This window comes from Ranitomeya imitator, chromosome 1, assembly GCF_032444005.1.
Source record: "Ranitomeya imitator isolate aRanImi1 chromosome 1, aRanImi1.pri, whole genome shotgun sequence".
In the NCBI taxonomy this organism is placed as follows: Eukaryota; Metazoa; Chordata; class Amphibia; order Anura; family Dendrobatidae; genus Ranitomeya; species Ranitomeya imitator.
Genome location: NC_091282.1, coordinates 546821085 through 546838403, shown reverse-complemented (window position 1 = coordinate 546838403; position 17319 = coordinate 546821085). Strand labels below are relative to the sequence as shown.

The 17319-nt window shown below is 44.0% G+C and overlaps 1 protein-coding gene across 1 annotated transcript; it reads right to left on the bottom strand.

Moving 5' to 3' along the window:
- Positions 1 to 1189: 1189 nt before the first annotated feature.
- Positions 1190 to 3505, bottom strand: TMEM271 (transmembrane protein 271). Its single transcript, XM_069767682.1, has one exon. It carries the CDS (start codon positions 3503 to 3505, stop codon positions 2633 to 2635), a length of 873 nt encoding a protein of 290 aa, XP_069623783.1. The 3' UTR covers positions 1190 to 2632.
- Between the last annotated feature and the right edge of the window lie 13814 nt (positions 3506 to 17319).

Genomic DNA, 17319 nt, shown 5'->3' with positions numbered 1-17319 from the left:
CATTGAGAAGACGGGAGGCTGTTTGGCCTCCTTTCAGAGGTATATGTCTGGGTTTATGTCCTTTTTCCAGTTTGGAACAGAGCATGGCTGCACTACCTCGTACAGTGGCATACAGTACAAAAAGTACACAGCATGGGATACCTTTTTCTGTAGTGGAGTACTACGGGTGATGGAAGCACTGTATGACACCTGTCACAGCGTTTCATTATACCTATACACCAAGAGCTGTCCTGGAATAACAAAAAAATAATAATGCAAAAATGCAAGTGTGAACGCAGCCTTAGATTGGGGCTCCACTACGACTTTGTGGTGTGGCTTTCCAACTTTGACTAGTGGTAAGTGCAGTCCACAGGAGTGCACACAATCAAGGTTTTACGCTTTTGATACCGTTTTTGAAGCCAAAGCTAAGAGAGGTCACAATCTTTCTGCACAGGTGCTTACCATTTATGATCTATTCTGGGTTTTGACTTCAAAACTGCATAAAAAAAACATGAAACTAGAAATGTACCTTATAAGTAATGCAAAGTATTCCTCTGCAATGCAGCTGTAGCTTTACTGACAAAACTGGAAAACTGCACCACAAAAATAGAGTGGAGCCTAAGGCTACGTTCACCTTTGCGTTGTGCGCCGCTGCGTCGGCGACGCAACGCACAACGCAAATAAAAACGCACGCAAAAACGCTGCGTTTTGCGATGCATGCGTCCTTTTTTGCCGAAATTTGGACGCAAGAAAAATGCAACTTGTTGCGTTTTCTGTGCCTGACGCGTGCGGCAAAAAAACCGCATGTGTCGCACAACGCAGCACAACACATGTCCATGCATCCCCCATGTTAACTATACGGGCGCATGACGCATGCGTCGCCGCAGCGTTTCCCGACGCTGCGTCGGGAAACGCTAATGTGAACGTAGCCTTAAACCAAGGATTCAGACTATTCATTGAAAGTGGCAAGAAATTTCAGAACACCATGATTTACAGATCAAACAGATGTCAGATAAATATCTCAGCGATATTTTGGTTAAAAGGTTATTGGATCACAGGCTGCCTGATACTTGGCTCTAGTAAAGACAAGTGGCCACACGTTGCATTAGGCCGGGGTCACACTTGCGAGTGCAATACGAGAAACTCGCACCAGTCTCTTGCATCAATACCCGGCACTCGGGACCGGACGTGCGGCTGCATGTATGTCTATGCAGCTGAATGCTCCGGTCCGAACCACCGGCGGCAGTGCCGGGTATTGACGCGAGAGACTCGTGCGAGTTTCTCGTATTGCACTCGCAAGTGTGACCCCGGCCTTAGGATCTAACATGATTGGTGCCATTGCACTGTCTTGAATGAATTTATATGCCTGCATTCTGCTGGCAGCTTCTGCATCACAACTGCAGAACATTGAAATTCTCATCTCACCTGTAGGGTTCAGTTTTTTGCCAGTAGTCAAGTCTGAACATTTCATTATGTAAGGAATTGCTAGTTATGCACTATAGAAATATAATTATTAACCATAAAACCAGCAAAACTAGACTGGATAGCAGAAGGATAAACTACATCTGCCACTTACTGCATCACATACAGCTGTCTGACAGATAGTATTTATCACCAATAACCAAGAAAGTGACATGAGTTCTCTGGGGTCATCATCATTCATATTCAATGGGTGCTTGGAAACAATGCTGTCCAAACCTTCCGACATACAAGTGTCAAAGTGCTTTCAAGAAATCACTCCAGCATTAATTCTGGGAAGCAAAACCACTTAACGACAACACATCTGAATAGTTCAGCCCACATAACATGTGATCGGCTGCCAAGCCAACATAGACACGGACCTTTATTAACTCTTTCCGTGCTGCAAGGACACAAAACAAAATCAGCAGTACTTATGTTCCTTACAATCATTCATGGATGATCACCTTGATCCCCAAGCTCCCGGTCTTCAGCACTGCTGTACCAAAAACCATTTTACCCCAGATTGAGCCAAAATGCTTTGGGCAATGTGTCTATTACTTGCTTTCAAATCTTAATTTGAGACCGTTGCTTTGCTTTCTTGAGATAAAAAAAAAAAGAAAAAATAATTTGATGATTCATTAAGATGGAAAAAAAATTGTAGGAGGATTGACATTACCAGGAGCATTTACTGATAAAATCTTGAGATATGATAAAGATGAGTAATCTCATCAGACGTGAAATAAAAAGCCTATTTATACTGACATAATAATTTTGTAGCTAGACACTGTAACCATGGCAATAGTGACGAATACCGAAATTTAGATTTTACACTGGTATGACAAAATAAATCTGAAGAGGAGGAAATACTGATAGATTCATATTCTTTGTCACCAACTCCACACATGTAAAATAAATTATTTCAATAGGAGTCAGTGAAGACAGTGCATTTCTTAGGACCACTAAGTATCCACCCACACTGCATCTTATGCACACATTGTATGTTACACACACACACACACACACGCACACGATGTACCTTTCATCCCTTACCATACATTGGTTATGAGCATTGCCTGAACACAACCATTTAGATACAGTGTGATAGTCCTTTTGTAATATGTCCCTGTCCCATCAATGATTGTCAGTGCAGATCATGGAGCAGAGAGGTCTTTGAACAGAAGTCTGGGTGATGCTATGTGGTGGTTGTGCTGCTGCTGCACATTTCAGTAGCAGGGTAAATTTCATCATATGGAGGTGGTTGCTCATTAGGTAGGGGGTAACAGTAGGGGTATGATGGATTTAGATCAGGGTCCATTGGGGAGTAACCAGGCAGCTCTAGAGAGGGGTGGCCACCACAATGTACTTCCACCCCTGCTTCATCAAATAGGTGGAACACCCCAACATTGATGTAGGATACCGTCTGGAAGGGGAAGTCCCCAGGGGAGAAGTCATGCTCTTCATTAGAAAAAATGGATCCCCTGTTCTGCCTCTGGTAGCGCCTTCCCCCATATCTTCTTCGTCTCCTGCGGCGCTGCTGGGAGGATTTGTAGTTTTTTACTAGCAACAAGTTGATGAGCCCCAACAGACACTCCAGGGAGTTAAAAATGGTGGAAATAACCAAACCCCGCTGGTAATCCTTGAGCTTCTGGCACTTGGTGGTACTGCTGCCTGCCCCAGGAGTTGGTTGCTGCAGACAAAAGTGTGAGTACTTCCGTTCCACAAGTGACACAGTATCCCCATCTATCACTGCCCCAGCAAAGGCGCTCAACACTCCCAACATGAAGACCAGCACTCCAAGGAGGAGGAAGTTCTGGCTGCCGGGTTTACTTTCTCCTGATGCATCCTCTCGGCAGCAAAGCAAGGCAGAACCCAATAGAGAAAGGCCGGCTGAAAGCAGTAACCCAGAGTAAAAGGCGCCGGCGGCTGTACCCAGTCGAAATGGCTCACCCTTGAGCTCAGATCCTAGGGAGAAGCACTTGAGGCCCACGGCGGCAGCACTCAGGGCGCAGGCAAGCAAGAAGCAGCTGGACAGCGCAGCGCAGGCTCCCCGGACACCCCACTTCATCCTCCGAGCCGGCCTCTCTTCTTCCAGCACCCCCTCCTCTCCTTCTCCTCTTCCTCCTCCTCCTGTGCTCCGGCCGGCTCTCTCTCCTCATCCTCCCGTGTCCTCCTCCCCAGCTGCCCTTTCCAGGAAGGAGGTGGTTGGGTCTGGAGAGGACATGCTTTAGGGAGAGAGCTTGAAGAGCTGCATGCACCAAAGCTCAGCCGAGTATCTTGCGTTGCCGAGTCCAGTCAGCGGCGACAGCAGTTGTAGTATCATGCAGCAGCACGGATCTCGCTCACTGCACCTTCCCTGCCTCTGCACATTGCATTATCTCATTGCTCTTAGAAGAGAATTAAATATTGATGTGAAAGAGGGGGATACAGGCAATGTGCAGCGGAATAGACAAGAAAGCCTGTCAGACTTTACACCAGCCAGCTCTGCTGTACGCCAGTCCGCTTTAGACTAGGAGGGGAAAAAAAATCACTTAGCAGTTGATGTCATGAAGCCCACACAGAGCTGACTCCCTCCCCCAGAATTGCTATCTTTAACCTGCATATCTTCAAAGCGAGGAAGAGGTTAATGGTGCAAGAGGCTTGTTGTATGAAGAGAAGCTGTTTTATTGTGTAAATGCTGCATTGTGACAAAAGCACAAAAAATACGGAACCTGAGCATCACAATGCTGATCTCAAATCACAGCCATTGCTGAAGAATTCATGAGTTAATAGCTATTTTCCTCCATTGACTGTGCTTAGTTTTCGGTTACATGTAGTGCTGCAAAGACGTTGGATGCATCTTATAATTGCCATATACAAGCTTTCTCCTAGTACTATGAGCAGCGGGTGTAATTAAATGTGCTGTAAAAGACTGCAATATGTACTATTTGTTCTACTGTTAAAGTTTTGTATTCTAAGTCAGTACTCATCAGTAATAATCTGATTTACAGAACAGACAGCATACTAAGTTTACAGGCCCAGGGCACTTACTGTACCAGAAAGTGGCATTTGCTGAATAACTGGATTGTAATGAGGATTACTGTATGAAACAACAGGTCTGTGATATTATCTAGGTGTACAAGATAATACAATTCAGTAAGCCTACTGTATGTAGTGAATGCATTACGGGTACATGCCGGCAGAAATAACATATTATACCAGGTGATCCATGGGAAGTAAGACATTTCAGTTACACATTTCACCAAAGTATTAAGACCTATGCTTCTTGAATCTGAGAAATGAAGAGCAAAAGGAATCTACAATTTTTATCTACCTTCTTACATCAGAGAATAGAATATGTACATGGCATTACACAGAATATAACCAATAACCTTGCATATGTCCTTATTCAAATATTTAACATTAAACCGACAGTAACACGTTGACTTAGTGAAACATATTGGCCACGGCCTTTATTAACTTTAATATATATAACCGTAATAATAAACCACACTTCAAATGAACTACTTATAAACCAAACCGCAGCTTAGCCAAAGCTCAAGACTGTTTACCTTTTAAATACCTGTTGTCCATTCAGTTCCCTAAATGACTGACTCAACTGGCCACGTTGCTTAAATATCATTAGGCAAGCGTGTCCCCCCCCACCAAGGGCCGTTTGTACCATAGCCTGTAAATTAAGATTAAAACTATCATTGCCTATCTGCGATAAATGAATCCAACCACTCTGAAAAAGGCCTGCAGTCTGCCTTCTAAGTCAACGTGCCGATTGTCGGCATGAACTTACTCATGGATCTAATTCAACCGTTTCCGGATCTTCTTGCAATCGTTTAACTCTAACGATTCTACCCAGATTAACCTAAACACCATCTCTGAAAATATTATTGTGACACCTTGAAACAGCTTCCTCAACTCCAACAGACTTCTCTTCACCTAAAATAATAACTCAATTGTGCCCAGCTTTCCGTTCTTATTTCCTTTAATATCAGGCAATGGAGCACTATCACACATTAGAGTCACTTGGTCCATCAGGCCGATCCATCTCTGTCCTCTAACGAAGAACCAAAGACCCTTATTTTGTTAGACAACATTGATAGATTCGACCTGTAGCAACGTTGTTGTGCTCTCCATTCTGCCCAGTGAATAAAGGAGTGACCCAGGATTCACAATGTGACACCTAAGAAAACTATAAAAAAAATGTTAGTTCTATCTTATTTCCAAATATATAATTGACAATATTTCGAGACCCAGTTTTTTTGTACCATTGCTTTGCTTAAACCCAGCCTGGCAGCCTCTGTCACAGTTCCAATCCTGAATGAGTGAGTTAAGAAATATCTACCAGTCAAGCTTAGCTCGAATAAGCATTTTTTAAAAATGCTCCCAAATAATTCCTGGATAAACAAACAAGACAAATTTTAACCTCCAATAAACACATTAGCTTCAAACTACTATGTTTCCCAGTCTGGTCCGTTTTGGATTTTGCTATACATAGTACCAAAGACTTTGTTCCCAATGTGATCTGATCAAAAGCTAAACCTTCCATCCCTCTCCTCCCCTTGGTGTCATACCTTTATACAACTGCATATAATCAATTTTGCTATGCTTGTATTGAACTGTAGTGTATTGTGATGACTTATCCAACAGTGACATCTATTGACAATGTTCTCATTACAGTTTACTGTCTGTTTCATCGCTTACTGTGTAATTTAATATTTAAGGCTCATCAAGGCTTCCGTAGTTCCCCATCAGCCTCTGTATTAGCCTTGCCCCTTCTTCTCCAGCAGTTATTTTGGCCTCATGGATACTGACATGCTGATTATCTCTCCCTGATTTTCAGCAAATCTGGTTGTTTACCTCCACATAGGACCATCAGTGAGTTATTTTCCCTTTGTTAGAGCCCACCATATTGTGTTATGTAGCTACTGTCTTCTATATGTTTTATATCAAAGTAGTCTTTTGATATTACAGATGTTTATACTACCGCCATCTTGTGTAATTAGACTGTGAATGTCCTGTACCATACATAATGCTATGTATTTAGATATGTTTTTTGCCTTGTACTGAGTACTTTCATTTTTCTTATAGTTTTACACTGATCCTATCAATAAAAGTTGTAAAGGACCCCGTGCGTCTACCTCAATGTATCAATAGGAAAGAGTTTAGCTGTCTATCAACTCGCTGTTCTTAAGTTGAGGGTGCCAGAACATTTTGAAATAAGTAACCTACACGTAGTGCCCCCAAAAACCTTAAGGATGCAGCTGTGGAAAATAATACATTTCAAAATCATCATAACAACATACGTAAGAAACTGAACACATGTCTTTCAGTATCTCTGGAGAAATAGGGCACCTATCATCACGAAAAATGTGCTCCTTCTTATACCCCTTCAAAACCTGCTTAACGCAAAAATAATTATTTAGCAGTTTTTCATAAAGAAAAAAACATTGGCTTAATTTTTTACAGGTGTGGAATAAGCAAGCCCTTTATAAAAAAAATGACAATGTAAACATTAAAGTGGCCTGCTCTTAACTTCTTCCTGCATCTAACCTCTTACTATTACAAAATCTGGACCATACGTTCCATGCCACCAGGAAACTTCTCCAGCCACTGGCCGCTGTAAGAGCTGCATTATTATAACCAAATTAGGCCCTATAGATACTCCGGAAAATCCTCTCCTTTTTGCTGGGAGCCCGGTATGATATTGAAGAAATTCCTAAACTGAAAATGATAAAATAATTTGAGTCGCCCACCAGGGCAGTGGGGTACTCCGTATCGGGTCCAGTCACTCTTAAAGGGGATGTCATGGTAACTGCGACCCGGTCCGTGGTCCTAGGACTCAATTAAAGGGGAACAGTCTTTTAAGGGGTAATGTGAAAGTCTATTTTCGTGACGCCACCTGTGATTCTCGGTCAGCAGGGACCAACACCGCTTAAAGGGGTCCTCTGGGGTGATGGTATGGCGGCTGGATGGTGACATTTCCCACAGGCAAAGCAGGGTCCCCTGGACTCCCAAGGTGCATGGCGATGATGGTGTATGCCGGTGAATGAGTAAAGGACACTGCGTTGCAGTCTTTACCTAGTTTACTGAAGTTATAACAGTCCTCAGTCCAGGGTACCAGTAACAGGTACATAAGGAGTCCAGGCAGCCCGGAAAACAAGTGAAATCCCCTTGGAAAGTCAGGTTGGGAGCCTTCCACTTTGTGCTCACTATAAGTCCCCTGCTGCCTGAAGTGTCCTAACAAGGTCCTGGTTCTTTGTCTGTCCTGGCACAGTGCCTGTATGACAAGCAGCTTGAACTGTTCTTTCTGGGGTCTCTGCATGGTGATTCCAGGCTCCAGAATGCTGCTGTACCACACGTTTAATACTGGCAGTATACGTATAGTCTTATGCCCTCCGGTTCTGCAATGGGGCTTGCAGCTCCCCACAGCCTCGGGCTCCCGGTACCCGGTTTCTGCGCTCTGCCTCTTAGGGGCCTAATTGTCACCTCCTTGAGCCCTAAATCTCTTCTCTGCTCCTTTCCTGTCTGTTCCAGACTAAACTGAACTCTCTGGTCTCTCTGGACCAGCTGTCTGACTCCTTCTCCAGACCAGGATCTTTATTCAGGGAAGCTGCCCTAAAACCAGGGTTTTGAGCTCCCCCTCCTGGCCTGGATTCAGAAGGTGTTGTGTGTGGGATAACCTGCCAAAAGGATACCTCTGGTCTCCAGGCATAGCACTACCCTCCCCGAGAGGAAGGCAGCACTACTGTGGTACCCAAACTCCTGGGATGCCACAAATTCAGTGACTAAATTGCATTTCTATTCAACCTGTGTAAGGAGGTTGACGAGATCATGGGCACCTGCATGCAGGGTCTGGAACTGAAGGTGCTGCATCCTCTGTTTCTGGGGGAAGGCTTAAGACAGCCGGACTTTCGCCGGTTGCCGAGGGGAAGCCTGAGGGAGCCTGACCAACCCTTGAACCAAGGAGGGTGGGCGGAGCCAAAAAAGGGCACACAGTGACAGAGCCATAAAAAGAAAAAGCATGAAGCAAGTCAGTCAGGTGCCGGCTCAGAGCATTGAGGAGGGCAGCGTAGAGAGCAGCGCGCAGAACGGTGAGCAGCGCGCTCTGTTTCCCTCATCAGAGAGTATTGGCTTGGCAATTGGCATTATAGAATAAGCCCCCATCACCAGCAGAGCAGAGCCATGCAGAGCAGAGCCGTGTCAGCAGAGCAGAGCCAAGCCGGGTGCTGCAACAGCCAGAGAGAGGAGTGCTCCGTCTGTTAAGCATCAGAGCCACACAGACCAGTGACCGCTACCACCTCCTGTCAACAGTGGGAACTAGCGAGAGAGAGACGGGCAGTGTGTGCCCGGTGACCGTTGTAAAGCCAGTTGCCAGACGCTTTAGGATCATGAGTACTGTGCGTGTGCCACCTGAAAGAGACTGGTAGCATGACCGTTACTTACATCCCGACTGTACTAGAGAATGTCGGCCCAGAGACTTGTGACCTGACTTCACCAGCGTATGCTAGCAGAGCCACGCTGGGCTCGTACAGGACTGTGGCCCTCACCGTAGAGTAGCCACTACAGTATATGGACTAGGGGCAGTGGAAGGTACCAGAGACCGACTACTGTCACCAAAAGACGAGGTATTGTTGTTTGCTGAACTCCACTAGTAAAGATACCTCGCCAGCCATTGTTGGCGCCATTGAGTCCTCAGTAGAAGTTATAGTCTGTGGAGCTTCTGGCGCAACTTCATCACAGGAACTGTTGTTACCTGAGCCGTCATTCTTATTCTTGGACTCTCCTATGTTCATTGCACCCTTGTTATCCTTGTTTAACCCTCTATCTCCCTACATGGAGTAATCCCCTGTAAATAAACCTGTTAAACCTTGCTCTGCCTCCCATCTGTCACTGCATCCCGCGTTCCTGCGATTTCTACACCTGTACTACTTTAAACTAGATATTCAATTTCCGACATTAAAACACCACATGCCTGAGTAGTTTAACCACTAACTTACATTTGCTGGATAAACAGTTAGTGGCATATGCAACACTTCTGCTGCTAGATCTGTTAAAAATACTTCTGTAAGCCAGGCTCCTACCCCAAATAACCACTGCCAATAGAATAGTGAACAATTCCAATAAAACCACAGTATTTGTAACACCTCTCTCTATCCATGCCCGATGCCATCTTTCAGCACACCCTTTTCCATCCAGGAAAACACCTGAAACTACTACCGAAAATGAATCTGTAAAGAAAAGTAATTCCTTATCTGTACTGAAAGTGGAACGCCATAGCACCTTACCATTTAAGAACTCTAGAAATTCCAACCATACCTGTAAATCGTTCTTTATTTTTCAGGGTTTACGTATATGGAAACATGGATTCCTGATCCCCGCATCATTTGCTGCTAACCGTCAACAAAAAAACCTGCTCATCGGCATTATTCTAGATACAAAAGCCAATAAACCCAATTAAGACTCCACTTCCTTTACTGGAGCTTTTTTCATAGGGTATGTGTCCATATTCAGGATTACATCCGGATTAGCTGCGGATTGAACACTGCGTATAGATGTTACAGCATAGTGGAGGGGATTTTATGAATCCCGTCTCCACTATGCGTGCGAACACGCATCCAGCGGCCCTGCATTTACGGACATGCGGCGCATCTTTTTAGAATGAAGCATGTCTGTTTACCTTGCGGCGACGCTTCATCGCCGCAAGGTAAATCACATGGCCCTATGTATGGGGTGGGGAGATTCCGGATGTGTGCAATGAATACATCCGGAATCACCGCGCGTACAGAAGGGGGCGGCGCGTGATTACGGACTCCCCAAAGTTAACAGTGTATTTCTGGATTTCTCCATTTTAGCTACTGGCAGGCGAAACTCACCTCTATTCCTATCTACAATTATTTCTAAACACTCAATACAACTAACTGGACTGACTGTTTTTTTCCTTCCTGTTTCTTTTCTTTTTTCCTTGCCCATTGGCAAATATTTGCCAAAATAGAAAAAAAACATTAAACTGAAAAGCTAGAGCATTAAAACCACTGGGATGAACAGGCAACAATCTGAATGCAGCCTCAATGTCGGCCTTGGCCATCAGCCCCCCAGGTCCAAAGCCTCTGACAATCTCTGCTACCTTTTCAATTGGTGGGGGGTGCTCCTTAAAGGGACCTGCCACTCTTCCAGCTAAAATTTATTTTTCTATCTTCTTTTCTACCACCTCTGGGTGCAGCTATGCTGATTTTAAATTGATTAGCCAAGCACACCATTCCCCAGTAAATTGTGGAATTGCAAAACCATTATTAACCTGACCATCATGCGGTTTGGGTAACGCTCTAGCCACTGTTGCATTCTCTCCACATTTACTGGACTCAATTCCTTTATTAAAATATTCTTTTGTCAAGGACTGTCCCACCAGGTTTGCTTTTTTTAAAATACCTGGCCATCTGGTACTACTCTCCACCAAAGGGACATTCAGGCTTGTATTTACACGTATTCGGCCACTTTCATTGTGCCTCATTAAATGCAAAACATGTTCCTTTTCTAAATGTAGTTTGAGCTGGCACTTGACGCTGTACATTAGCTAGCTTGCTTGGCAGCATGAGGTTGAGCCAGAGTCCCACGTCTTTTACTTCCCATTTCAGAGATGGGTACACTGATAGCTATTACCTAAAATTGTCATCATAAAAATATCTGCGCAAATTACCAAAGAACTTGTTAGCTTGTAGCACTATTTCTACATGCTGAAATAACCCGAAACATATATTCAGGAATTTTCCACCCAGTATAGTAGCATAATACAAAAAGTTTGTTTCCAATTATTAAATGATCAGGCTAAAGGTACCTTCACACTCAGCGACGCTGCAGCGATCCAGACAACGATCCCGATCGCTGCAGCGTCGCTGTTTGGTCGCTGGAGAGCTGTCACAGACAGCTCTCCAGCGACCAACGATGCCGCAGGGCCGCACTTAGTAACCCGATGTTTACCCTGGTTACCAGCGTAAAAGTAAAAAATAACAAACACTACATACTTACCTTCCGCTGTCTGTCCCCCGGCGCTGTGCTTCTCTGCACTGTGTAAGCACAGCAGCCGGAAAGCACAGCGGTGATGTCTCCGCTATGCTCTGCTTTCCGGCTGGCCGGCGCTCACAATGCAGAGAAGCACAGCGGGGGACAGACAGCTGGTAACCAGGGTAAACATCGGGTTACTAAGCGCGGCCCTGCGCTTAGTAACCCGATGTTTACCCTGGTTACCAGTGAAGACATCGCTGAATCGGCGTCACACAGCGATGTCTATGGGAGGCCCAGCGACGAAATAAAGTTCTGGCCTTCTAGCTCCGACCAACGATATCACAGCAGGATTCTGATCGCTGCTGCGTGTCAAACTGAACGATATCGCTAGCCAGGACGCTGCAACATCACGGATCGCTAGTGATATCGTTCAGTGTGAAGGTACCTTAAGGGTCTACATCTATCCTCATCCTTCTCCAGCTTTGCTAGAAAATCTTTAGAGACTGGCAGCAAGGACAGTATATCTACGTACTCATTATGCCAGATTTAATCTTTAATTGTTATAGGCAAATGGTATCCTGTTAAGGATGTCAGTATATGTGATAGCTGGTCTTGTGTATATAAAATCTGTTTATTACGAGGGCCATACTTACCGCCCTCTGATATGCTGTCCTGGATTTGCTTCCGCCTGAAGACCTTTCTGTCTGTTGGTCCATCAGCTTGAGGACTGGCAGCCCAAGGACTAGCAACGGCTACCTCCAGTCAGTGGTCAACTGGGGTCAGCCTGGTCCCTTCTTAAAGCAGGACATTGAATGTTCCCCAGCATCCCTTGTCACTTTCCGGAGGTCCTCTGGCTGGAGATGGCGAGTACACCACTCTACTTCTCTAGCTCATGGACCCATAGCGCATGTCCGCATGCCCTGGATGACATCAACGATCCAGTGATGCCTTCCTATCACGCTTCCTGGTCCCTGTTCATTCTGCAGGCTGAGCTTGGCCCGCCAAAATCATCCAGTGGTTGTGCCGTCACTGAGGCTGAGTCCCAGGCTGGATAGGAATGGGTGGAGGGAGTGGGTGGGGTAGGTAGGAAAAAGGGGAGGAGATTAGAAGGTGGAAAGACAGTGTGCTAGAGCAGTTGGTCCTGGGAGACCAAAGAGAGAGGAGTGGAGAACGAAGCTGAGAAGGGACGTGTAAGAGACAGACAGAAGGAAGCTCCCGGGAAGAGAGAATGCGTTCTAGGGGCAGGGGAAGTGCAGAAGCCACCCGTTGGGCCCGCATCCATGCCGATCGTAGTCGGGTGGAGGGACCAGGTTGCAGTCAGGGGACCGCCCCTCCATAGTGAAAATCTTCAAGTACAGCTAAGAAACCTGGAGGTTGTGGCGTCTGTAAGAGTCACAGCCACATCCACCCATAAATCGCCAAAAAGGCAGCCGGATAGAATCTAGGGGACTCAGAGGATGTCGCCCGCCCAGGTTCGTGGCTTCTGGCTTGGGGCACTGTGGGTGAGACGCTGGGCAAGTGAAGTTGAAGCCAGTGTGGTGAGACAACCAGAGAAAGGCATAAGAAAGGAGTCCTGGAAAGGTGCACCCCAATTTACCTGAGAGTTTGCTGGACCACTGACTCAGAGAACACAGAATCCGGCTGGCGTTTGTGGACTGGAGAACTGTATGTAAAGTGGAAGCTGCACCTTGCTGTGTCCTTTGAGTTATTGCTGCATCTCCAGCCCAGCATAACCACAATTACCATCTTACCACTTAACCCTACAACTGCCCTGGTGCTAGCTATACCTGTGGAGAGCTGCACCATCTTTTGCTACGCCACCATTGCCCCAGAGGTATGACTGCAGCGTCGGCCACCGTCATTGCCAAACACCACTGGTGGTGTCACGAGCATTTTTTTTATATAAGCTTTATATAACCTCAGTATCTGTAAGCCAAAACCAGGAGTGGAACAATCAGAGGGAAAGTATAATATAAACATGTCACCACTTCGGTATTTATTGCTCCCTCCTGGTTTTGGCTTACAAATAATGAGGTAAAAAATTCACCAAAAACTGAACGTGTACATGTGGTCTTACTCCGAAAAACTGCGGTATTTCAGAGAAAACATGGTTTGAAAGGCCAGCCACATAATATGCTTCTCACCTGACTAGTCTTAGAGGCCAGTCCTCTGTGGCTTCTCACCACACAAAAAAGTAAACACCAAGCATTTCATACAACAAAATGCATGGCTGCAATAACGGAGCCAGTGACCGATATATGCTTGACTTGAATCAACTGTAAGGTTCTCTTTAAGCTGTAAAAAAGTAGCGAAGTTTACCTTAACACATATAACACAGCACTGGGACATTACAGCACAAAAAGTTTAATTTGTAACCTTACATCACGAGCTTGTGCAATGATAGTTTATCTTAACACTCTTAAGTGAGCTAACCTTCTGTGACAAATTGTCAAGATGAAAAAAATGAAGGAAAGTTCTCCAGCGATTAAAAAATAAGCCCAATGGAGGGATGAAAACAACTTTTTATTTAGACCTTTTAAAATTGAGAGCAACCAGGATAGGTAACTGTACAGATGATGCACATATGTAAAAACCTACGCGTTTCAGTGATAAGCCTTAGTCATGGCACATACAGGTAGATAGAAAATAGATTTATAAAAAGTCCATGGTTAGAGATATCAGGTGAGTGAAATCAAATGGCTAAACAATCCAAATTTTTAACCCTTTAGTAACCTAAACACAGGTGCACTATAAATGAATTTAACTATTCACTAGAGCACAGACATAAAATAAATTCTCGGCAAATAATAAAACAAATCCCATAAAATCTAAAAAGAAAAAAAATCAGTTATACTGAAGAAGCAGATCTTGTTGGGACGTCATACCTAAAGGCTATCTGGGGTACAATTTTTAAATCCAAAATGATTATTAAGAATTTTCCTCTTAAGATCTCCACCCCTCTTTGGTTTGAACACTCTTTCAATGCACATGAATTTTAATGCATTGGTATTACCATTATGTTTGTGGGAAAAATGCTTTAAGACTGCTGATGTATTAAGGGCTGTAGAGCAGAGGTGTCAAACTGCAATCCTCAAGGGCTGCAAACAGGTCATGTTTTCAGGATTTCCTTGTACTGCACAGGTGATAATTTAATCACCTACACACATAATGATTGCAGCACCTTGTGCAAAGCTAAGGAAATCTTGAAAACACGCATGGTTTGCGGCCCTCAAGGAATGCAGTTTGTCACCCCTGCTGTAGAGCTAGAAGCATCAGATATGTGTCTTCTAATGTGTTTTTTTAAAGGGCCAGTAGTATATTCTATGTACTGGATGTTACATTCCACATCCTACATACTGGATGTTACATTCCACACATTCTATTAAATAGATGACACCCGTGGTGTTGCAATTTACACACAGTACAGACCAAAAGTTTGGACACACCTTCTCATTTAAAGATTTTTCTGTATTTTCATGACTATGAAAATTGTACATTCACACTGAAGGCATCAAAACTTTGAATTAACACATGTGGAATTATATACTTAACAAAAAAGTGTGAAACAACTGAAATTATGTCTTATATTCTAGGTTCTCCAAAGTAGCCACCTTATGCTTTGATGACAGCTTTGCACACTCTTGGCATTCTCTTGATGAGCTTCAAGAGGTAGTCATCGGGAATGGTCTTCCAACAATATTAAAGGAGTTCCCAGAGATGCTTAGCACTTGTTGGCCCTTTTGCCTTTACTCTGCGGTCCAGCTCACCCCAAACCATCTCGATTGGGTTCAGGTCTGGTGACTGTGGAGGCCAGGTCATCTGGCGTAGCACCCCATCACTCTCCTTCTTGGTCATATAGCCCTTACACAGCCTGGAGGTGTGTTTGGGGTCATTGTCCTATTGAAAAATTAATGATGGTGCAACTAAATGCAAACCTGATGGATGCAAACCTCCTCCATGCTTCACGGTGGGAACCAGGCATGTAGAGTCCATCCGTTCACCTTTTCTGCGTCGCACGGTGACACGGTGGTTGGAACCAAAGATCTCAAATTTGGACTCATCAGACCAAAGCACAGATTTCAACTGGTCTAATGTCCATTCCTTGTGTTCTTTAGCCCAAACAAGTCTCTTCTGCTTGTTGCCTGTTCTTAACAGTGGTTTCCTAGCAGCTATTTTACCATGAAGCCCTGCTGCACAAAGTTTCCTCTTAACAGTTGTTGTAGAGATGTGGCTTCCTTTCCTGGGGCGGTTCTCATGTGAGCCAGTTTCTTTGTAGCACTTGATGGTTTTTGCCACTGCACTTGGGGATACTTTCAAAGTTTTCCCAATTTTTCAGACTTACTGACCTTCATTACTTAAAGTAATGATGGCCACTGGTTTCTCTTTACTTAGTTGCTTTTTTCTTGCCATAATACAAATTCTAACAATCTATTCAGTAGGACTATCAGCTGTGCATCCACCAGACTTCTGCACAACACAACTGATGGTCCCAACCCCATTTATAAGGCAAGAAATCCTACTTATTAAACCTGACAGGGCACACCTGTGAAGTGAAAACAATTCCTGGTGACTACTTCTTGAAGCTCATCAAGAGAATGCCAAGAGTGTGCAAAGCAGTCATCAAAACAAAAGGTGGCTACTTTGAAGAACCTAGAATATAAGACATAATTTCAGTTGTTTCACATTTTTTTGTTAAGTATATAATTCCAGATGTGTTAATTCATAGTTTTGATGCCTTCAGTGTGAATGTACAATTTTCATAGTCATGAAAATATAGAAAAATCTTTAAATGAGAAGATGTGTCCAAACTTTTGGTCTGTACTGTAGCTATTTACAGAAAAAATTCGGCCCGTAGCTGTGGTACTAAAGGTGCGTTTGTTGTGGTCAGCATGTGAACACGCTTTATGTATATGAAGTTGTCAAGATGGTGCGTTATCAAGTTATTCTTGGCTACATCTGTAGCTTGAAAAGATTTACTTATAAGGACTGGGAAACGCGTGTTTTAATCTTAGACATTTATGGAATATCCACATGATGGATGTTTGCTCATAGAAGTGAACAAAGAAAGCTACTCATGGGCAGCTACATTTAATGTTTGGGCTGTCATGGGACCTCTGGAGATAGGCGCGAGTACCAGAGGTAACTTATCCTGTAGGTACGTCATACATAGAGTATGCAACTTATCTCTTCAGAGATGAAGAGAAAAAGAACTGTAGTGCCACCTATAGTAAGTAGCTATCCTAAAAGTCAATATCGACCCTTTAACACTTTTATTAGCCTTGCCACATAACTTAGGATAAAAGCCAAACCATATATTTTGGGGTTTTGCACTCAGTGCAAAGCATGAAATCTGTTTGGCTGTATGAGAGTCTTCTACATGGGATCTAAGGAATAACGTTTCTCCCTGTGAAGTATGACATGCCAGACATGCAAGTGTAAAGAGACTTATAGGCCATGCAATGCTCCTCTTAGAAATTAAATATGCAAATTGACTCTTGAGGGAAGAAGGACACCAGAATTCTAGTGCCATCTGTTGGAAGTAGCACTCCTAAAAGTCAATATCAACCCTATAACGAGCATTGCCACATGACTTAGGCTAAAAGCCAAACTAGAATATCAATTTGCAGACACATGTATAAGTATTCTTATTTTGGCATGTCACTCTCCACAAGAAAAAACGTTATCCCTCATACATACAGTATCAAATATAAGAATATTCCCTTTGAGCAAATGTTAACAAATTGCACCATGGATTGACAAGCCGTGAAAGGAAACATCAAACGAGCAAATAGGCAAGTCTTTGTTCACATTTGAACTGTATGCTTGGTTAAGAGCTTTAGTTATAGAACCTTCCTTGAAAATTAGTGCAGAATACTCTGCTATATCATC

What these genes read in the sequence shown, in the direction of transcription:
- TMEM271 (XM_069767682.1), bottom strand. Translation starts at nt 3,505, where the DNA reads ATGAAGTGGGGTGTCCGGGGAGCCTGCGCTGCGCTGTCCAGCTGCTTC.